The following is a 24,758-nucleotide window of genomic DNA, read 5'->3' as shown; positions in this document are numbered from 1 at the left end:
TCAAAACAAAGCAGCATAATGGGGGGAGGAATTCCCTTTCCACATTCAAGAGATCTTCCTTTGGGATCCAGTCAGTTGGCCACCATCTCTGTAAAATCTTTCCATGTATAAGTGAAAAATAGTCTCTCCTGCTTCAGTTTTCTTAGTGTATTTTGAACACTTTCATCTCTATCACATTCTATTTTGCATTATCTTCATCTTTGTAGTTCCATTAAATCATTATTAACAATAATAACAATGAAATGATAACATTTACATAGCACTTAAGATTTACAAAATGATTTTATAGTATTTCATTGAATTTTCATGCCAGTACTAGAAAGTAAGATTTTTTAAATCTCTACTTAATAAAGAAGGAAACTGAGGCATATAGCATTAAGTACATTGCCCAGGGATACACAGCTAGTACATTTTATTGCTGTTATATATTTTTTACATCATAATGATTTCTTGATATATTGCCCCATCTCCTTTGAATCCTCCCTATTAACAAAGAAATGAATTTAAACAAAACTGACAGTTTGATGTGACATACTGCTCCTGTATTCCTCTACCTTTCTACCTACATATACTTTTTTTCCTTTGTTAGAATATAAGCTTCATGAGGGTAGAGGTTGTGCCATTGTTCATCTTTATATCCCAGCACCATTGGCATAGAGCATAAATGTTTGCTGAATTGAATTGAATCTATAAGTGATGAAACATGTAGTGCAGTTGAAAAAAAATACTACTTTATATTCCTGTATTTTCATAGCAGATATGTTGGGGCAAATCATAAAAACATTATGCTGAGAGTATGTATGCATTGAAGCAGCCATTCCACTTTTGGAGTTAAAGCTCTTGTAAGTGTTTTGTTGTCATACAGAAACTTACTGCCATGCTCAAAGAAAGATTGGCTTTCTAATTTTGAATAAAATGGCTAGCTTATGCTTGAAAGTATTAAAAAAAACCCTTTTTTTTTAGCACAAAGGGAATGGTTTTAAACAGAAATTTGTAAAATTGAAAAACAAACATTATTTAATTGTGTATTCTTAATGTTATAGTTGAAGAAATGAATCTGTTTTCATGTAAGAGCTGTTACAATAGTCTATATATCTTGAAGGTTAAGTTGGGATATGAAAATCTCTGCTTGAATTTTAACAGCGTAGCAGTTAAGTATTTATACAACAAATAACATAATGTTAATTATTAATTTTGCTGATGTAACAAGGGAATCACTTTAAAAGACTGATATATATATTAATTTAAGGTCGCCAAGGAATCAGCTATGTAATTCCTAAATGAAAAACTCAAGTCAGCCGTCAGCCTTTTTTGGAGTTTAATTACAATAGGAGCAAGAAAGGAATTAGAGATATATATATAGAGAGAGAAAGGGGAGAGAAGGGAATAGGGCTTAAATACCCCTTCTGTTTAGGCTGGGCCAAAAGGCCCAAGCCCTTAGATAGCTGGGGCAAAGAAAAGAGATCAGTCCCTATTACTCACGTGTCCAAAATGGAGAAACAGTCTCAGAGGCCCCCACCTTCAGCTTCCTTCAGAGCAAGCTTCCTCAGAGACCAGGAACCACACCGCTCAAAAACTCCACCCCCACCTCCAGTCTCCAGACCCTCCTATCTTTAAGGACACCATCCAAGTTGCCTCCCCTCAGTCCTCACATCTACCAATCACTCTTCATCAATTTCCCTGTCAATGGAGGCTCTAGCTTAACCCAGGACCGCCCAGAGGTTTCTGGCTTTTGCACATGTCTGTTGAAGGTCATATTTTTCAAATGATTAAATCTTTACTCCTTTGTTACAGCCCTTTCTAAATCCTGTTAACTTGAGTATGGTAGAGATTGGAATAATTAAATTTTGATCTAGGCTGCAGCCCTTACTCAATCCTATTAGGACTGAATAGGGTGGAGATTTATTCCAAGTATCTCCATTGTATCGATTCTAAAATCAATCAAGACTCAAAGAAATTCCTGTTCTATGCTCAAGCATAGGTCAAAGTCCTTTCCATTGTTCAGCAAAGGGTTTCTGTCCTAAAGTAATCTTAAGAAGGGAAGAGAAGGAACCTCCCATGCCAATGGAGTTCCCATTCCAATAGACTATCAGTAAGAAATTTTCCAAGTATGAAATATCCCAATGGTGAAATTTTCAACAATTATAAGTCTAAGGAAATTTGAGGTTTACACTGACCATTTGTTATTTTATAGGTGGCACATTTTTACAATTCTATTGATCAACAAATGATTCAAAGCCAGAGACCAATGATGTTACAGTCCGCTTTAGCATTTGAACAAATAATTAAGGTAAAATATCTTCATGTTATATTTATACTTGAAAATGTGATGTTCTTCAAATACTACTTATCAACTATTTTCTTTTTTCTTTGCCTCTAAAATGTAGGTATTTATATAGATACATATATAAATATCTCTATATATAAACAAGTACATATGTACATGCTATTTTCCCAAAAGAGCATATGCCCAGTAAGGGCAGGAACTTTCATTTCAGACTATATTCCTGTTGCTTGACAAATATTTTTGACTGATTTAAATGAATAATACAAAGGTAAGAATTTGTGTTAAATTTGAAGTCTTTTTCTCTTTGAATTAATCTGGATTTAGATTCTTTCTTTCTGGCTGTTCATAGTATTTTCTTCTTGACCCGAGAGCTCTTGAACTTGGCTATTACATTCCTGGGAGCTGTCATTTGAGATTTATTGTAGGAGATGATCTGTGAATTCTTTCAATTTTTATTTTACCCTCTAGTTCAAGAATATCAGGGAATTTTTCTTTGAAAATTTATTGAAATATGATACCTTGGCTTTTTTTTTTATCATGAGTTTTAGGGAATCCAATAATTCTTAAATTTTCTCTCCCAGATTTATTTTGCAGGTCAGTTGTTTTTTCAATGACTGTAAAGATTAAAATTTAGGGAAACTGAGGCAGGTAGAAATTAGTTTCTCTCTGCAAGGAGTATTATATTTTTTATGAGGTTTATTAAAGATTAAGGATTAAAGAAAATACAGGATAAGAAAACACGTGTCTAGGCCACAGAGAGGCCTAGACACAACCTCACCTACATTATGAAAAGAGCCACCTCTGCTCCAAAATGGAAGTCCAAAAAAGAGCCCTCAGTAGGCGGAGAACTCCTTTAAATAATCATTTGTGTTCTCGCCCAGGTGAGAATTCAGTGTGATTACAAAGCACTCTGGGGAAGTGGAGCAAAGGATTCTGGGGATTGGAGTCCTGAAGTTGAGTCTATTTTTACATGCGATATTAGTTTTTGATTCCAGTCATTTTGAGGCAAAGGTTGGTTTGTTAGGATTGCCAGAGTGGTTTTGACTTTTGGTGCTATTAAGCTGACATCTTGGCTCTGTGAATTAGTCCATCTATGAATTAGTCCATATTTGTGCATCTTGCCTGCAACATTTGGCCTTTTAAGACCTAAAATGGTATTAAAATAAAGCGGCCTATTTTATACCTATATTCTATTCTATTCAACAAATAATTGATATAAAGGTAAGTTTTTCATGTAAAATCAAATTCTATTAAATTAAACATTTTTATTAAGTATCAACTATATGTAAGGCACTGTTTTGATGCTTAGGAAACAAGGACAAACTTTGCTTGTCCTGCTTGAAGACCCATTCAAGTGTTACTTCTTCCATGAAACTTTGCTTCAGTCCCCTAGCTATAAATTGTTTCTCATGTCTGACTTCTACTAGTTTATATTTTTCTTACTATTCTGGTTTGGGTTTTATTTATCGAAGTTCATATGTTATTCTAACAATTCTATGATCTTTGATTTCAGGACTATAATACCTAGTGTTTTCTTTTGCATCTTTTACATAGAGCTGCTAGGTTAATGGTTGCATGAGTAGGTGGATGATCTACCTGTTCATACTTAAGGTCCTGGGCTGGCACGCACTTGGGATTAGTTTGTATACCAACAGAAAGTGAATGAGTGGGTTCCTGTTTAATATAGAAATTACTTCAGATTTAAGGTTTCATTGTCTCTAACATCTTATAATTTCTGTATAATTACTTGATTTGATCTGTTGCTTTTTCTTGTTCTCTGGTGTCTTGGTGTTTTATGATTCTTTGCTTTAATGCATTGCTTTGCCTTGACTTGTAGATTCTATATACATCTGGGATTACACAGTAAATCAACTGTTAGACCCACTATTTAATCTTCATTTCGGACTCTTATGTATTTCTTAGGGTCATATTGAATCTTTGACTTGTTTATATCCTTTGTGATAATTTCTTTTGCTTCCCTAAAATTGTCCCTTCTTGATAAGAGTAAAAGTTCACAATTTAAAAATTCAACAGGCATTTATTAACCATCAATTATGTATATAGAATGTTGCTAAGCATTTCTAATGTACAAAAATTCAAAGGAAATTACTCAGTTCATGTAGTTTATTTTCTTTTTTGAGCATCAAAATAGCACATGGGAAGTACGTAAAAAGGCCACAAAATACCATGCAGAGTTGAAAGAAGAGATCATTTAATTGAAATCAGGGAAGTTTAGTAGCAGGCTAAGATAGCTCTTGAAGACTTTCAAATGGTAAAGATCAGATACAAGGCTAGATTAAAACTAGGTAAAGATTAATCTTTGAATAATGGGGCGTACTTTTAAATGAGATGAAACAGGAAAGGATAAACATGGCATTTAGAGGTCCTTACATTGAAATGGAGGAAGGCCTTGTTTGTTGTTCTCCCATACTTTACAAAGACTTTGAATGTATTCAAATAAAGCAGTTTCTAAATTTCTTTGGCCCTCTCATTGTGGTGGTTTACATTTATTAAACTGTCTTAGGAAATGGTGGTAGTTTGCAGAGGTACCTATTCTACCAGTTTTTCAGTTTCAGCAATTTGTTTAAAAATGTCTGGTTTAAGTTATCTCAATCTCATATGTCATATCATATATCATATTTTCTAATTTTTTCTGTTTGACTTCTTTTTTAAACGCTTACCTTCTGTCTTAGAATCAATACTGTGTATGGGTTCCAAGGCAGAAGAGTGGTAAGGGCTAGGCAATGGGTGTTAAGTGACTTGCCCAGGGTCACACAGCTGGGAGGTGTCTAAGGCCAGATTTGAACCTAGGACCTCCCATCTTTAGGCCTGGCTCTCAATCCACTGAGCTACCCAGCTACCCCCTTGACTTGTTTTTAACCAGTTAATGGCATCTAATGCAGAAAGGGCGCCTTCATTGATAATCAGTCAATTTGAATTTGTTAGAATATAATATATAATACATTTCAACTTTTGTCATGCTTCGTTTCTACCACTCTGTCATTAGGAATGTAGAAGCTTAATGGGACTGTATAGAATTAAAGGCAAATTTGTATTTTTTCTTTTATTTCAAGGCCTGCCTTTTGGTGAATGAAGACATTGTCTGTTTTTGGAATATATTGGAAGACTTTCTAGCATGATGCTACTGCTTTCTTGGGATTAAGTGACTTACTCTTATTCATACTGCTTGAAAATTTTAGAGTCAGGAATTGAAGTCAAGTTTGTCTGACTCCAAGTCCAAACCTGTATTTACTTTTTTATATGGTCTTTCCTGAGAAGACAAAGATATGATTATTTTTTTAAAATAGTGCAACAGAAATATATATGCTTATTATTTTATTATTTAACTTGGGTATACTGAGTTCTCAGACCACACAGACATGTGGGATATGAATGACATTAAGATTCATAATACTTTGAGCCCTTTGAGAGAAAGGTATTGTTTATATAATAATATCATCTGTGTTTACTTAGAATTCAAAACCTGGTGCTGGAGAAAAGTCACAGATTACTTGGGATAATCCCAAAGAATTAGAAGGCTATATCCAAAAACTACAAAGTGCTGCTGAACGACTTGCTACTGAAAACAGAAAACTAAGAAAGTGGCATGCCACATTTTGTGAAAAGGTATGTTGTATTTAGAAAATTGAGGAGGTTGTGTGTAGCACACCTATTTTATTAATCAGACTCTGCTTTTTAACAGGTTGTAGTGCTCATGAACATTGACTTACTTCGACAACAACAGCGCTGGAAAGATGGACTCCAGGAATTGAGAACTGGCTTAGCAAGTGTAGAAGCACAGGTATGACATAATGCTACTAAAATTGTAAAATCTGAAATTTTCAAACTACTAATTGTAAAGATTAAAATTTAGGGGAGACTGGGGAGACTGAGGCATCTGAAATTAGTTTCTCTCTGCAAGGAGTATTATATATTTTAGAGGTTTATTGAAGATTAAGGATTAAAGAAAATACAGGATAAGAGACACGTGTCCAGGCCATAGAGTGGCCTAGACACAACTTCACCTACATTATGAAAAAAGCCAGGCCTGCCCCAAAACGGAAGTCCCAGAGTCAAGAGACCCTCAAAAGCCTTTGAATCAGCTTAAATACCTTCTCGATCTCGGCCCAGGTGAGATTACAAGGCATTCTGGGGAAGTGGAGGAAAGGCTTATGGGGATTGTAGTCCTGTATTCAAGTCTATTTTTTAAATTCCCCCGTTTGATCGTTTGAAAAAATTAATTTTTTTCCAAAGGATCATGAAAACATAGTCAATTTAAAGATTACAATAATTTGAGGATAAGAGAAACAAAAGAATAAAACCAATAGTTACTGAACACATTGACAGAAAGCCAATTAGGGGCCAGTCCCCTTTGGCATAAAAGTATACATACAAATAAATGTTCAATCAGCTATACCCAAAGTTCAATTTTGTGCAACTTGTGGTCTGGAGGCTTCTTCATGGTGGCTTCTCCAATAGTTCAGTTCTGGATTCAGAGAGGTAGCATCTTCTTTACCTAAAATTCTTCTCAAAAGGAATCTAAACTTTGCAATTTAAATAATGATATTTTTTACATTCCCCCCTGTTAATAGGGTGATCGACAAATACAGGATCACTTAGGGATGCATGGTTGAGGTATGAGGTATGTGAATCAATTGGCAAGAGATATTAAAAAGACTTCAGAAAAATCCAAATAAAAAAAGAAAAAACTCTGGATGAAAATATAGACTATCAAAGTCTTATGTGTAAAATTTCGAGTAAAAAGAAAAATAAATCTATAACAGGTCCTTGAATCAGGGCCCAATCAAAATGATCTAAGCAATGATGCATTTACCCAGTCATTAGCCAGGACTACAGAAAGGTACCACACTATGAGAGGCAGAAAAGAAAGGGACCAGATTATAGAAGCCAAGGAGGAGCCAAGGTTTTGGGGATACTCATCTGTGAGTATCTTCAGAGTGAGTGCGGACACAAGGAAAGCTTATGTCTTAACACATGTTAAACATAGTAACCTCGAGTCTTCACACTAGGTTCAAAACCTTTGTATTGGCCTAGAAGTGCATCAATCCATCCTGGATTGGCCTTTCTTTGGCTCTGTGCAATGGCTCTTGTGTGTATATCTTGTCCTGGAATCAGACAGAATCATTAAGCAAAGTTCCATAATTTATTTAAATAATTAGTGGCATCGTTTTTATAGTCACAAGCTTTTTAGGGCATGCATTAGCAAATGTATCTTACACTTGTAGCACTGAAAAGTCAAAAAGTTAAAGAAAATCTTAATGCTGGTGACATGTGCTTCAAATATAAAAAGGAGAGAAAAATAAATAAAAAAACTGAAAAAGTATATTGCACATGCAAGAAAAATATAATAATAAAAGAGCTTTAAAGAAAATTCAAAAATATAGCTTATAATCATTGATACTCTGTGTCAGCTAAGAAAATATAAAATGCAAGGCTTTCTCATCAAAAATGAGATCCATTTTCTCTTAATATCTGGCCATGATCACTGTGAGTAGAAGGCAAATGAATTGAACAAGGTCAACAATTTTTTCATCTTTAAAAATACAGTAGTACAAATATATAGTTACCAAAATCCCCAAAATTCTTAATAGCCCAATTAATTGCAATAGCAAACAAACATACTTTCATATTTCACATAAGTTGCTGTATGACATTTTTAAAACCTATTAATTGATGGACATTTGTCACAATTTTTACAAACATAGCAATCTTTCAACCTTGGTAATAAACATATATATATATATATATATATTTTTAAACAAGGTAAAACTCATCTTGGGTTAAGAACATAATCAAGAAATCTATATATCATTCTGGTAGAAGTAAAATAGTGAGCTGAAGAGTATAAATAAAGGGGTGCTCCTTTTTTGGAGGCTTTTAGGGATACAAATGCCCTGAGATTAACTGCCCAACTTCCATTCACATATTTAGAAATGCAGGAAGGTTGGGGGTTATAAAATGTATTTCACTTCAGCTAATGGGCCTTAGGGCAGGCAAAAATAATGTGATAATTAAAATGTTTGGGAGCAAGGGAAATATATATATATCAATTATGACCACTGAAATGTTTTCTACTGTGTCTTGGTTTTATATAAATATAAGATGGTTGTCAGGGAATATATTTCCAATTTATGAATATGCCCAAGCCAACTGGGTTTTATAGAGAAATTTAATTTATAATACACTGATTAATCAATAGAAAAAGAGAGAAAGTAAGAAAGGAATAAGAATGAATAAATCAGTCAGTTGGTTTTATCACTCACCCAAGATCTCTCTAGGTAAGGCTTCTCATGCCAACCTCAGGTTCCACCTTCAAGAAAGCCTCCTTTCAAGAAATGTTTCCAGAGAATTCTCCTCCTTCAGAGCCAGGCTTCTCTCCTGATCCTCCCACAGAGCAACCTCTTCAGTCCTCCTTCAGAGCCACCTCACTCAGAGCAAAACCTCCTCCAACCCCTCCAGTCCTCAGGCCTTGCTATCCTTAAGGAAACCATCTAAGTTCCCCTCAGTTCTCACATCTACCAATCACTGTCCATGTCTTCCCTGTGCCAATGGTGGCTCTAGCTTAACCCAGGACCGCCCAGAGGTCTGTGGCTTTGCACATGTCTGTTGAAGGTCATATTCTCAAATAATTAAATCTTGATCCTTTGCTGCAGCCCTTCCTAAAACCTTTTACTCTGAGTAGGGTGGAGATTGTATTCTGTCATTCCAAGTATCTCTATTGTATTAATTCTAAAATCAATCATGACTCAAAGAACTTCCTGTTCTATGTTTAAGCATAGGTCAAAGTCCTTTCCATTGTTCAGCAAAAGGTTTCTGTCCTAAAGTAGTCTTAGGTAGGGAGGAGAAGGACCCTCCCATGCCTAGTGTTTCACATTCCAATAGAGTTTCTTACTATCAGTAGGAAATTTTTTCAGTATGAAATTTCCCAATGGGGAAATTTCCAACATTCATAAGTCTAAGAAATTTTAATGTTTACAATAACCAGATTGTTAAAAAAAATTCCAAAAATCATATTTAAAAAACCCTTAAAATCAAATCATTCATTGATGTATTTAGCACATTAAAATTTCCAAAGGTTGTTAATACAATTATAACCAGTTCTGAAGTCCATCTATCCTTGGCAAAATAGAAAAAAGCTGTTTTTTCATATATGGGCTTATTCACAATAATATTTGTTCAACACAGTTATAGGGGAAAAACAACAGAATTTTTAAAACTCAGTACATTCAAAATAAATTCAATCAACCTTCAGTTCAAGCAGAATAATATTGAATCCAGTAATATATGAACTTAAAATCACAAAGTTAAACCATAACAAAAAATGCAATAGAATACAGAGATTTTTATAAACCATTGGAGTCTGAAATGCCTTAGAATATAGCCTTTAGTCTTTTAAGTTCCTTAGGTGTGTTTATCCATTTAAATGTCTATTGTCTGAAGGTAGTGTAATAAGAGCTAGGCAATGGGTTTCAAGGGACCCGTCCAGGGCCCCACAGCTGGGAAGTATCTGAGGCCAGATTTTAACCCAGGACCGAATGTCTTTATGTCTGGCTAACAGGTCACTGAGCCACCCATTTTCCTCCCCAAAGTTAAAGTTGAATCTTTGGGCTGAGTTTGCTCCCTGACAGGCAGGTAAAATCAATGAAATTACCAGAACAGTCAAAAATCCTTTTAAACAGCCCATTGCTTTTTAAGTTTCTGTTTGAAAAAATCTGTTTCTTCTCTCTAGTCTCTCTTTCTCCTCTCCCCTGATATGATCCCTCCTCCTGCCCCAGTCCATGTGGAGCCCACGTGGAGTCAATATCCCGTTTGCTCAGAGGCTTAGCCTAAGGGAAAATTGCCCTTTCTTCTTTCCCTCTCCTCTCTCCCCTCCACCCACGTGGCCAATACTGTTACCAGCTGGTCGAAATGAGTCCTGATAGATCTGCTCCAAGGATCTGGGTGATGAGCCAGCTGGGGTCAAGCTTGTGGGTCTGGGGCGCAGAAACAGGCAGGCAGCAGGCTGGTGAGAGGCCAGGAGCAGGAGTTGGAGAGGCTGCGGGGGTGGGCAAGGCTGGGACCAGGTACCAGGTGAGGACGATCAGGGCTGCAGGCTGCAGGCAGGAAGCCACGGGGCCGAGCCAGGTGGGATGGGCAGCAAACGCAACAGGTCCAGAGCCTGTAGCAGCTTTGCAAGGGTAGAAAACCTTGGCCAGAGAGATATGGCTCAAAAAAAAAATTTCTAGGTACTAGATATTAAAGATTAAATCAGAAGATTGAGAGTTTTTTTCTCCCGAAGCGGTTACGCCAAACTGTAAAGATTAAAATTTAGGGGAGACTGGGGAGACTGAGGCATCTGAAATTAGTTTCTCTCTGCAAGGAGTATTATATATTTTAGAGGTTTATTGAAGATTAAGGATTAAAGAAAATACAGGATAAGAGACACGTGTCCAGGCCATAGAGTGGCCTAGACACAACCTCACCTACATTATGAAAAAAGCCAGGCCTGCCCCAAAACGGAAGTCCCAGAGTCAAGAGACCCTCAAAAGCCTTTGAATCAGCTTAAATACCTTCTCGATCTCGGCCCAGGTGAGATTACAAGGCATTCTGGGGAAGTGGAGGAAAGGCTCATGGGGATTGTAGTCCTGTATTCGAGTCTATTTTTTACATAATGATGTAAACAGATAATATCATAAAATCAAACTTGAAGTCTCTTATAAACTTATGCAATTAGGAGATTCCTTTCATGCTTGGGCCACATGGCCACCAATGTCCCTTTCAACTTTCAAATTTTCTGATCTTATAATATGAAAATATTTATCATTCTTCAGTAGAAATTTATATAGAGATTAAAACAAAAAGATAAATACTAAATTTTTATTTCAACAGTATGGAAACATTGTCCTTCAGCATTATGAAATATTTAGATAAGTACATAGCCATTTTACTTTAGTTTACTAGAGCCAAATCTTAGCCCTTATCTTTTGTTGTTTGCTCTCAGCATGCTAATATTGAGGGAAACAACTTCCATTTACCAGTTATTAACTCATTTTAGGTGATTGAAATGTTTTTCTACATATTTAAGTAGCAATTTATGATATTGTGATGTTAATGGTGAGAATGACAATAATAATGATTATTATTTAATAATAGCTAATATTCATATGAGGTACAATGGATAGTGTGCTGAAATCAGTGAGACCTGAATTCAAATTTAGCTTCAGACAATGAACAATTATGTGTCCCTGTGCAAAATCATTTAACCCTCTTTGCCTCAGTTTCCTCATCTGTAAAATGAACTTGAGAAGAAAAATGACAAAATGACACTCCAGGATATTTGCCAACAAATCTGTCAGTTTTTCTGGGTGTAGTCAATACCATACCTAAAGAGTGGATAAAGACAAGATGACAAGATAACATAAAGTTGGACATGACAGAAAAATAACAACTTTTATTTATATAGCACTTAAAAGTTTGTAAAGCACTTTCTGTGGACAGTGTTATCTTGCTGTTCCTCATAGCCCTGTGCTATTATTATCCCCATTTTGCAGATGTAGTAACTAGGACTGAGAGAGGATTAGTGTCTGAAGCATTTGAAGTTGTCTCCCTGACTCCGGGCCTACTACTCTATCTTTTTAGCTTCTTTATTGTCAATAATTAAAACTCATTTATGCAGAACTTTGGAATTAAACAACTTTTCATGGTGTAATACTAGGTCATGAGTGCTTTGACCAGTTCTATCAAATTGAAAGGCTTTAAGTGTCCTCCTGGTGACATCTGCTATGCAGTGGCTGTTTTAGCTAAGGAGTGTACAAAGAGAGAAGAAGCTTATCATCAGTTGATTGTCCATCAGGTGAAACATTACTTGACCATAGCAATCTAGAACAAAGCAAAGTACAAAATTATCCTTACTCTTGCATTTATGCTGCTAAGAATAGCAGTTGTCAGACTTTCTATAAATACTTATTTAACTATTGCTACTCTAAATGCTAATATCCTTATCCAAAAACTGATGAAGAGAGAATACTGGTGTAATTTAACTCTCAAATATTGACATTTTTATCCTTTGAAATGGTAATACATAAGGTAATCACAACTATTTAAAATAACGATTCAATAGTTCTTGGAGAAGCAAATGATGGCTGTTTCATCATTTATCCAAAGGACATAATTTCATGGGTCAGCCTGACTTCCCACTTTTTGGTGGTTATGAAGAACATATGCAAAAAGAACAGCATTATAGTTTATGCCTCAACATCTATTTTATATTTTTACTGAAATGTATGATGATTAAGTAGTAGAGTAATTCTATGACAGACTTGACAAATTCTTCAAAACCACTTAGAAAATAATACACCTGTACATATTTTTCTTTTTATTAAAATATTGGCATGTTAAAATTAGATAGAAAGCACATTTAAATTTTTTTTGGGTAGCTCTCATGAATGTTGTGCACTCCTGGTGCAGATGTTCCTGATCTGGAAGACCTACATGCAAATGTTGCCTTTGACAGTTGTTGTATATCCCAGGGCAAGTCACTTTACCATGTGGAGATTTAGTTTCATTATCTATAATATGGGAATAGTAATACTTTTATTGCTTATTTAAAAGAGTTGTCATGAGGAAAATGCTTTATAAGTAATAAAGTGCTATAAAAGTGAGTACTTTGATATTGAATAATTATTAAAATAATATTTAAGTTGAATTTGAGATAATTATTTCATATAACAATGTTTCTTTCAATGATATTTAATATATTAACATAAGAATATTAAAAGAAAATATAATATAACCCAATTCTAACTAAATAATGTTTTTTATTTAAGGGATTCCAAGCAAGTGACATGCATGCATGGAAGCAGCACTGGAATCATCAGCTCTACAAAGCCTTGGAGCATCAGTACCAAATGGGCTTAGAGGCACTTAATGAGAATTTGCCAGAAATAAACATAGATTTAACTTACAAGTAAGAAAATTTTCACCACTCTTTAGTATATAGTCTATAATTAAGTTTTTAAAATGTATTTATTATTTATTTTTGTTTTTCTAAGTTGATATTTGACCCACAAGCATCCTCATGTATAGTTTGGTGGTCCTTTTTCTTTTGGGGTTTGACACCTGTGTTGTCAAACTCCAAAATAAAGAGATCCCCATCAACCACATATTGACCTAGAAAAGCACAAATTAATATTCCATATGTTTTACTATCTTTTATTTTTTTAATTTCTCATTTACATTTTTAATCTAGTTCTATAGTGTGTTTTGGAGGTCCTTGGAATGTGAGTTTAATTTCTTTGATCTAGAAGACCTTACCATTTATGATAAATTTATCTACCATTGGTACTATGCAAGATACAGCTTCCATAAAGGAGGCAAATAGGTCTGTAGAGTCCATTTGTTTTTCCTAGTTTTGAGTTACAAAATCTCTCCCTCCTATCAGTTCTCCCCTACCCATTGAGAAGGCAAGCAATATGATTTCAATTATATATGCAAAGGCATACAAAATATCTTTCCATGTTAACCATGTTGCCAAAAATCAGCAAGAAAAATGAAGTGAAAAAAGTGTGTTCCAGCATGCACTTTGAGTTCCTCAGTCTCTCTGGAGATGAATAACATTTTAAATCATGAATCTTTTGGAATTGTCTTGGATCATTGTCTTGATTAAAGTATCTGTATATCTTTTACAATCAATCATTAAAAATATTGTCGTTTCTGTGTACGATGTTCTCCTGGTTCTGCTCACTTTTATTTAGTTTATGTAAGTCTTCCCAGTTTTTTTTGAAACATCCTGTTTATCATTTTTTATAGCACAATAGTATTCTATTGTAATCATATACCACAACTTGTTCAGGCATTCCCTCAGTTTTGTAACAAGGGAATCACTTTAAAAGACTGATATATATTAATTTAAGGTCGCCAAGGAATCAGCTATGTAATTCCTAAATGAAAAACTCAAGTCAGCCGTCAGCCTTTTTTGGAGTTTAATTACAATAGGAGTAAGAAAGGAATTAGAGATAGAGAGAGAGAAAAAGGGAGAGAAGGGAATAGGGCTTAAATACCCCTTCTGTTTAGGCTGGGCCAAAAGGCCCAAGCCCTTAGATAGCTGGGGCAAAGAAAAGAGATCAGTCCCTATTACTCACATGTCCAAAATGGAGAAACAGTCTCAGAGGCCCCCACCTTCAGCTTCCTTCAGAGCAAGCCTTCTCAGAGCCCAGGAACCACACCGACCAAAACCTCAACAACCTCCTCTCAGTCCTCACATCTACCAATCACTGTTCATCAATTTCCCTGTCAATGGAGGCTCTAGCTTAACCCAGGACCGCCCAGAGGTTTCTGGCTTTTGCACATGTCTGTTGAAGGTCATATTTTCAAATGATTAAATCTTTACTCCTTTGCTACAGCCCTTTCTAAATCCTGTTAACCTGAGTAGGGTAGATATTGGAATAATTAAATTTTGATCTAGGCTGCAGCCCTTACTCAATCCTATTAGGACTGAATAGGGTGGAGATTTATTCCAAGTATCTCCATTGTATCAATTCTAAAATCAATCAAGACTCAAGAAATTCCTGTTCTATGCTTAAGCATAGGTCAAAGTCCTTTCCATTGTTCAGCAAAGGGTTTCTGTCCTAAAGTAATCTTAAGAAGGGAAGAGAAAGAACCTCCCATGCCAATGGGGTTCCCATTCCAATAGACTATCAGTAAGAAATTTTCCAAGTATGAAATATCCCAATGGTGAAATTTCCAACATTTATAAGTCTAAGGAAATTTGAGGTTTACAGTTTCCACTTCTTTGCCACCACAGAAGTGCTGTTTTAAATAGTTTTTGATATATAAATTATTATTTTTTTCTTTGATCTTCTTGAGATGTAGACTGAGTAGTAGTATTGCTGTGTCAAAAGGTATACAGAGTTCTATAGCACTTTGTGCCTTGTTTCCAAATTGTTCTTCATAATGATTGGATCAGAAACAATTCCGCCAATAGTACTTTAATGTTCCAGTTTTTTCAATATATGTCATTTTCCTTTACTGTCATTTTATCCAATGTGATAAGTGTGCAGATGGTATCTCAGAGTTGTTTTAATTTGCATTTTTCTCATTAGTAATTTAGAATATTTTTCTGGCATACTTGGAATAATCCAGCCTAGTCATAGTGGTTGAGCTTTGAGATATATTACTTTTATTTTCCTTGGTAGAATTTCATTAAAATTTTTTAAATTGATGTTCATTCACTTTATATTGATATTGATATTAATCAATAGTTTTCTTACTCTGTTGTTGCTTTCATATTTCCTTGTTTTTCTTGTATTGGTTTCATTTTTTCCCTTATTTTTTCTTTGACACTCTTATTTGATTGTTATAATTAATCTTTTTACTCTTGCTTTAGCTCTTTCTGATATCTGGTTTTGCTTGTATCCAATCTATATTTTTCTTTGAGGCTTTGCTTATAACTGTTTCCCATGTCATTGTCTTCTTCTGCATTTATTTTGATTTTCCCTGATACCATCATAATGTTTTGTGGCCATGTTCTATTTTTTGTTGTTGTTATTTGCTAATTTTTTTTCATACTGTTTCTTGATTTTGAACCTTGTTAAAATTGTGCTCCCCTGCCCTGGAAGGCCGGGGGGTGGGGGGGTGAGGGGATGAGCTGAGGACTGTCCCAAGCATGAGGAATTTTTGAATTGTTGTTTTCACAGCTAGTTTTGGGGGTTTGTACGTTTTTAATGTTTCCAAGATTGTGGGATCCTGGGGAAGATATGGTTACTGCTCTCTTGATCTGTGTTCAGGAAGAGCCCCTCTTTGCAACCCTAAGCAATCATTCTGTTCTTCATGATTCCTACTCCCTTGTGACCACAAATATTTCTTTCTACAAGGAGCATTACATGGGCAATGGAATTGCCAAAAAGAAGCTATTCCTGCATCCAGTACTAGCTTAGAGGTCCCCTTTTGCCCTTTTCTGAATACTTGTCTAATCTTTTTACCATCTGGTCTGAGAGTACCTGAAACTACTGATGTTGTTAATGCAGCCTCCAAAGCTTATAGTAGATTTTGCTGCTACATGGGCTCCAGGCCAGCCCCTGTGCCCCAGTGTTATTGACCTTCCCTTCTGTCTGCCTAAGTTGTCTTGAGGTGGAAAAATGCCTCACCCCAATTTTTAGTTGGCTCTGCTATTCTAGAATTTGATTCAAGGCATTATTTTAAAGTTGTTTGTAGGGGAATGTTGGATGAATTTGGCCATAATGCTCCTTCTTCTCTGCCATCTTAGCTCTACCCTTTTAAATTTCTTTAAAATTTTCATTTTAAAATTATTTGTTAATCTTATAGACAAGGAAGATTACAATTCAAACCCCCCTTTGAAGAAATCCGGGCTAAATATTACAGAGAAATGAAGAGATTTATCAGTATCCCAAACCAGTTTAGAGGAGTAGGTGATGCAGGAGATGAAGGTATCTTTGCTATTATGATTGAAAGAAATGCAAGTGGATTTCTGACTATATTCAGCAAAGCAGAGGATTTGTTCAGAAGACTGGCAGCTGTTTCAGAACAACTTAAGGTAAGGATGATGAAGTTTTTCATTGTTTATTTTTGCCATATTTTATTTGAATGATTGTACAATAAATGTTTAGTACATTTAATAAATTCTCCATAAATGTTACATCTTATTATTATTAACTTTCACAAATATAGAAAACCAATGAACTACATTTAGAAATTCTTTTATCTACAATTTTTACTGTAAGCTAAAGAAAATTCAGATTTTAAAATTTTGTCTTTGTCTTTGAAAGCAAAGACACTAATAAAAAAAAAATCAAACCATGGAAATATAGGGGTATCATGAATGAGACCTGCCTCTGGAAAACTGATTTCTTTATTCATTTAGGCTTAATTCTCTACTCTGGTGAAAAAGGAAGCCCTTGTATAATTATGGATATTTTTTCCAATGGTTTATGTTGTCCTAGAAAAGCTAGTGTCTTCAGAGCAGGATTTTTTACCATTTTTGTGTCATGGACTCTGATGGTTTGATGATACCTATGTCTCCTTTTTCAGAGTGATGTTTTTAAATGCATATAATAAAAAAACATAGGATTACAAAGGAAACTAATATTAAAACCAGTTGTCTATATGTCTGTCTATAAATTTATTGATTTAGGTTATGAAACTTTGTTATAGAAACTTCATAGAAATGAGGTTCTTTGAGCATTGTATAACCTAGTTTAAGCATAGTATTCAAACAAAAATTTGTAACCTTTCTGAATTTGGAAGAATACTTTATTTGCTTTTATATACTCAGGATAAAATTTGCCCCTTTGGAAACCAAAAGCTTAATCCTTTGATTGATCTCAGATGTCAATAGAAGTGTTATAGTATTTTGATTTTGATTTTAAATACATGGACCTTCACATTCTGCAATCTTCTTAGGATAAAACTGGAATCTGCTAAAGGTTAAGCTTATGCTAAAGTGGAGATAATGTAATACTTATCTCTGCTTGAATGGGATACTCCTGTGAAAGAATTTTTCAGTTAATAAGTTTATGTAATAATATAGATTATATATATAAGCCTACAGATTACATATGATGTTTTATATATCATTCTCTCTTTATATCTCTAACCCTATAAAGTATCCTTGTGACTAATTAAAAATCTGTATGAATAGACAAATTCTTTCCTTTTTCACTTGTCTTCAGCCTAACTCTATGGCTGTGGCTACCAATGCTTCCCTCATCAGTTTTTGGAAAAAAATATTATGATTATTAATCTGACCATTTTTTGTTTGAATTCTTTTTTCAGCTTTATGACAATTGACCACTAAGTAAACACTTGATAACTTAAATTAGTTGGAATATTTGACATGTGATTGTTTTTTAAGGGCATTGTCATTATTATAGAAAAAATAAACCTTTGTGAATTAAGAAATGCTCTATCTAAATAGCATTATTTTTAGATTCAGCATAAATCTTCATAATTTGCTGAAAACTAAAAAAAGTTCTGTTTTGAAAGAAACCCTAACCCTTATGCCTATTTCTGCTTGATCTGCTTTATTCACAAAGGTCAGTTTCAAATGTCATTGATGTCTAAAGCTTAAAAATGGTTTATGTCCCTCACAGGTCTTTGAAACAAAAAGATTCAAATTAATTTATTTTTGACATTGAATATTTATAGTTTTTAATTTTGACGGTTCTTTTTCTACACTATATTCAAGCATAAAACTTCTTCCTATTAAATTTATAACAAAAGGCCATTGGTTTGTACTGCAGCACAATAATCAATGTACTATATTTAGAGGAGGCAGGAAACTCACTGCTGTTTTCTAGTTTTAATATGTTCAAGTTATCTAAAAAATTCAAGTGACATGAATTTTCAGGGAGTTAAGTTAATTTTTTTTTAACTTTCCAGAATATTTTGAGTTAATGTAATGGAAAAAGCAGCAGGATTTTGTTGGTTCATTTTTGTATCTCTATTCCTTTCCAGTCTTATATCACCTTCTATTATAGGGTTTTTGTTATATGAGAAGATTGGTTAATATTGGTTAAATTGAAAAACAGTATTAAACTTCTGATATAAATGTTTCACAAGATTAATTGACAAACATTAATGAAGCTCTGGTTATGTCCAAGTTACTTAATTCTGCTAGGCAAGATGACATACTCATCCTAGTACATTAGGGGAAGTTAAGTTTAAAATTTGCTACATTTTCCACATGAACTAATTTTTGCTTTGGCTTTAAGAGAAAATAAGATTCTTTATAATGTGAGAAAAATATAAAATATAGCATCTATAGGTTTAAATCAATAAATGTATATTGAATGCTATCATATTGGAACTCAGGAACTCATTTTTAGAGAATTATTAACTAACCCAAGCCTTTATGAACTTTTTGCTTTGTGGTTTTATGAACTAATGGGGATAGGATAGTCCTGTCTCTTTATTTTAATGTTTTAACTAGTATTTTCCAGAAGTAACAGAGTCTACATAATAGAATTCCATTTTATGATTTATTTATTCTTTGTCTTGGCAATTTTTCATGAATTAAGAAATATACAGAAATCTTATGGGTAAAGTCATTTTATTGAACAGCCATAGATAGAATTTGGAGATAGGATGAAATAGTGGAAAGACTATTGGATTTAGTCAGAAGATGTGTTGAGTTCTAGTCCTGTCTCTAACACTTATGTAGCTTTGTGCTTATGGTCAAATCAACAGGCATTTATTAAGAGCTTATGAACTACTGGAAACTGTGATAAGTACTGGAGATACAATTAACAAACCCCCCCAAAAAAGTCCCTTACCTCAAGGAGTTTAAAGAGGAAAGACAACACATAAGAGGGAACTAAAAGTTGAAGTGGGTCGAAATACTTTCAAAGGGAGAAAAGTCATAAGCAGAGCTGGGGGAAGCAGAAGTGACTGGCTTGTTTGGATGCTTCCTTGAAATGAAGATGCTGGGAGGAATTAACAAGTGAGAGAAAGAGCCCTCAGTATCAGAAAGATATTCCAGGGTGATAACACCACAAGGGATGATGGAATTTCTAGGGAATTTTAATTCAGGGGAGTTTTAAAATGAAGATTGAATTCGTAGAAACCCAATAAACATTCCAAAAATCATGGTTCAAATAAAAAAAACTGATTAATAATATTTTCAGTTAGTTAATGTCATCTGAAGTTGACAAAACAATAACAGGGCTCTGATTAGTATTTATATCACATCTTTATGAATTGTTACTTAGTTAATCATTTCATTTTTATCACCATTTTGCCAGAGATCATGTAGGTATATTCTAGCCTCCTAAATATTATTTTAAGGAATTTATGAACCTGTTCATATTCTTAATTTTTTTTACATCTTTGAAAAGGAATGGGTTGTTATTGGACAACTGGATATGGAGACTCTTGTGGAGAAGCATCTCTTCACTGTACAAGATTGGGAGAAAAATTTTAAAGCCCTCAAAGTGAAAGGGAAAGAAGTGGAACGACTCCCAAGGTACAGGAATTTGAACAGACTAATTTCATATTATTTTAAAAATCGGTTTTTATTCTTATTTTTCATGTTCACATTGCCTAAATTTTTCCTTGTATTTCTCTTCCTCTCTCTTCCCAGAGAGCCATCCCAAATAACAAATAATATTTTTTATTTTAAAAACAAATTTCCACATAAGTTTTCCAAAGTTATATGAGCTATATTGTTTCCCTCCCTTTTTTCTTCACCATCTCCTGGAGCTAACAATTCAGTCTGGATTATACTTGCTATCACGAAAAACATATTTCTACTTTTATTCATTTTTGTAAGTGAATAATCTTGTAAAACCAAAACCCCAAACACATACCTAAATAAACAAGTGACAAATCATGTTTTCATCTGTATTTCTATTCCAACAGTTCTTTCTCTAGAAGTAGATAGCATTCTTTTTTATAAGTCCCTCATAATTATTCTGGATCATTGAATTAATGCTAGTAGCAAAGTCTATCACATTTGATCATTCCATAATATTGTATTCACTGTGTATAATATTCTCCTGTTCTGCTTATTTCACTCTGCATCAATTCACTTAGGTTTTTCCAGTTCTTTCTGAAATCATCCTCCTCATCATTTTTATAGCAAAATAGTATTCCATCACCATCATATGCCACAATTTGTTGAGCTTTTCTCCAATTGAGGGACATCCCCTCATTTTCCAATTCTTTGTCACTTAAAGAACAGCTCTAAATATTTTTGTACAAATAGGTCCTTTCCCAATTTTTTTTTTCTTTGGGGTACAGACCTAGTAGAGGTATTGCTGGATCAAAAGGTATACATTCTTTTATAGCCCTTTGGGCATAATTTCAAATTGCCCTCCAGAATGTTTGGATCAGTTTACAACTCCACCAGCAATACATTAGTGTCCCAATGTTGCCATATTTCCTCTAACATTTATTATTTCCCATTACTGTCATATTGGTCAATCTGATAGGCAAGAGGTGGTATCCCAGAATTGTTTTAATTTGCATTTCTCTAATCAAGAGGGATTTAGAAGTTTTTCATATGGTTATTGATGGCTCTTATTTTTTCATCTGAAAACTGCCTATTCATATCCTTTGACCAGTTATCAATTGGGGAATGACTTATATTCTTATGAATTTAACTTAGTTCCTTATATGTTTGAGAAATTAGACCTTTATCAGAGAAATTTGTTATAAAATTTTCTTCCCAGTTTATTTTCCTTCTAATCTTGATTCCTTTGGTTTTGTTTGTTCAAACCCTTTTTAATTTTATACTATCAAAATTGTTCATTTTATGTCTTTTAATGTTCTATATCTCTTGTTTGGTCATAAATTCTTACCTTCTCCATAGACTTGACAGGTAAACTATTCTATGTTCCCCAAATTTAATTTTAATATCACTCTTTATGTTTAAATCATACACCCATTTTGAACTTATCATGGTCTAGTGAGATATTTATTTAAACCTAATTTTTGCCATATTGTTTTCCAATTTTCCCAGCAGTTTTTGTCAAATAGTGAGTTCTTACCCTCAAAGTTGGGATCTTTGGGTTTACCAAACACTAGATTGCTGAGGTCTTTTACCCCTAATCTATTCCATTGATCCACTCTTTTATTTTTTAGCTAGTACAAAATTATTTTGATGATTACTGCTTTATAGTAAATTTGTACATTTTAAGATTTGATATTACTAGGCTACCATCCTTCATATCTTTTTCATTAGTTCCCTTGATATTCTTGACATTTTGTTCTTTGTATATTACTCTACAGCCCTAGACGCCAACCTCCTACCTCTGTAGAGGAGTATGGGAAGGTGTGTCTTCTTTGGAGCAACATTCACTTTCACTTATTTTGTGCTGCTTCTTTTTTTTTTTTTTAATAATATCATTCATTGTGTATATTGGATTTCTTTTTTTTTGGTTCTACTTCACTCTGTATTGTCAGTTCATGTCTTTCCATGGTTCTTTGTATTTTTCACATATGTACACACACACACATATATATATATATATATATATGCATATATATCACATCTTATAGCATAGTAATATTCCATTGCATTCACGTGCCACAACTTATTTGCCATTTTACAACTGATGGACATCCAAATTGTTAAGTTCTTTACTTTGGAGGTAGTGTGATCAATTCTATTAATGAAGTGCTATAAGTGTCTCTCTCCTGTCTCACCTTTGAAGCATTTTTGGCCTCATTCTAAGTGGGGTAGCAGAAAGGGAGAAACTTCCTGTTCTGTGGTGGGAAGATACTCAGCCCAAGACATTCTGTCTTCAATAGAAGAACTTTGAGTGTTGGGAGTCTTGGAAGGGGACAAGAGAAAAAAGTGACTTAAAGCAGGTAGAAAGAGTTTTCTCTTTTCTTTGATACATCTTATGATTCTACAGTGATAGAGGCTCTCTTTAGTACTTCCTGCCTACTATAAACATTAAAGTTCTATTACTTAAATATTACCTATTTCAGAAATTAAGAATTAAATCATTCATATTAAAAAATCTTCTTAGGGGGAATTGGCCTGATCCGTATTTACAGCAAAGAAGAACTGACTGTGTGTTTTTTAATTTTTGTCTTAAAAAAAGCAAAATTATAAGAAAATACTCCTTGAAGTCTGTGTTAATCAGAATTGTACATTCATCATTTTTACTGAATGATAATCTATTATATTTATATATGTGGAAGAGAGAAATGACAAAATGAATGACAAGACTGAATTTTGCAAAGCTATCTCATGAAAAGATGAGATGGAACTCTGCCGTTATCGGGGGATGGGAATGGAACATTGTAGCTAAGAAAAGGAGGAGCAGTTAGAGGCTGCTGGTTCTTATCTCCCCTTGGCTTGAAGAGGGAAGGAGCAGAATCCTCACTGAGCATATAAAGCTACATCCACTAAATCCTTTGTTGAGCAGTAGAAGATCCAGACCATTCATCTGTTACAGTTTTGAGATAGAGACTTTTTCCCTTTGGGGAAGGAAATAGCCTATCCTTCAGAAGACTAATTCAAACCATATATCTGAGACAAGAAGTACTATCATCTTGAGCCCACAAAGACATTAAGATAGTCTGGGATTCAGTCCCAGACTTGTCCCTCAAACCCCTAAAGACATCTATAGGATGGGGATAAGTCAGGGACTTCCTGTTTCCTCTTTCTTAATTTATACCCTAACCCCTTATCCAATAAATAGCTATTTTTACTTTACTGAGGACTCAGACATCTTAATGTACTAGAAGGGGGATTACAAATAATATCAACTAAAGAAAAAAGAGACTGAAAGGGATTTTCTCTTACCCTTCAGCTCTAGTCAGATCTGACTTCATCATTCAAACAGCTCTGCTGGGGTGGAGGTGGGGGTTGGTGTTACCCTTTATTTGTTCTCTCTCTCTCAAGTATCTGTCAAAACTTTTGTTCCTTTTGATTCCCCACTAGTACATATACTGTAACTATTTTTAGTCAGCAATTATGGTTGCCTATTTTCCTTTTACTTCCTTGCTACCAAAAAGTTCTACTCTCAATATTCTAATATATATTTGGTCTTCAAAATTTTAACATTCATCAAGTAGGTGCCTAGTAATATGATTACTGAATCAACAGATGTGATTTTTTAGTTATTTTTGCATATTTGTTACATAATTGAACCAATTTACAGCTCCATTAATGATGTATTTATGTCTACTTTCTAATTTTTCTTCTGATAGTTTTTTTGTCTTATTTTTACATCTTTGCCAATTTGCTGAGTCTAAAATGAAATTGTAGTTGTTTTAATTACTATTTTTCTAATTAATTATTTAAAGCATATTTTGTATAATTGCCAATAGTTTGTGATTCTTTGGGGGGGAAATATTTGCACATATTTTCTGATTACTTTTACAATGAAACAAGTCCATATGGTTGTTAAGGCTAGATACTGATAGAAAGAGGATTTAAAAATAAGGTCCTTTAACTCTTAAGTCCCAGGATCTTTTCACTACACTAATCCTTTATATATTTTAGTCACTTCTGTATTAATCAAGAATCTTTCATGTACAAATTTGAGTATCAGGCATTGTGCTTATAACTACTGTGTGGTGATAATACCACTGATTAGTAAATATCTTCAATTAGTAAGACATACTTATCTACTGCAAGTATTTTTTTGGGCTTAAGGAATTCCATATATAGAATTACTTCAAGTTGCTACTAAATGGCTCAGTTTCATTCTTGTGTTACCCAATAATTGTCATCCAAATATTACAATCATAGATTGAGAAATTCAAGGAATCTTAGAAGTCATTTACCACAACCTTTTCACTTAAACAAATGAATAAACTGAGGCCTATAAAGGTTAATTAATTTAGCTCTATCTGCTCTGTCTTATATGGAGAAGTGGCCCTTTAGCAAGGGCCTTACACTTACACAATTGATTTCATCCCGTTGCTTCTTTTCTTTTAAGATTTCCCCCCTGGCACTTCTTAGTTTTCAATCTTTTATCTACTGACTTCCTTCTTATTG

The 24,758-nt window shown here is 34.0% G+C and overlaps 1 protein-coding gene across 2 annotated transcripts in view; it reads left to right on the top strand.

The window, feature by feature from the left end:
- DYNC2H1 (dynein cytoplasmic 2 heavy chain 1) overlaps positions 1-24,758 on the top strand; it is a 453,597-nt gene that overhangs the window by 29,565 nt on the left and 399,274 nt on the right. For both annotated transcript variants that reach the window (XM_056794452.1, XM_016433898.2), the window contains exons 13-18: positions 2,195-2,290; positions 5,762-5,914; positions 5,991-6,089; positions 13,114-13,253; positions 16,610-16,838; positions 20,137-20,264. In XM_056794452.1, the coding sequence (XP_056650430.1) occupies positions 2,195-2,290; positions 5,762-5,914; positions 5,991-6,089; positions 13,114-13,253; positions 16,610-16,838; positions 20,137-20,264 (845 nt within the window). The remainder of the gene's footprint in view (positions 1-2,194; positions 2,291-5,761; positions 5,915-5,990; positions 6,090-13,113; positions 13,254-16,609; positions 16,839-20,136; positions 20,265-24,758) is intronic.

This window comes from Monodelphis domestica, chromosome 4 (assembly GCF_027887165.1).
Source record: "Monodelphis domestica isolate mMonDom1 chromosome 4, mMonDom1.pri, whole genome shotgun sequence".
NCBI lineage: Eukaryota > Metazoa > Chordata > Mammalia > Didelphimorphia > Didelphidae > Monodelphis > Monodelphis domestica.
This window is presented reverse-complemented; position numbering and strand designations above follow the sequence as displayed.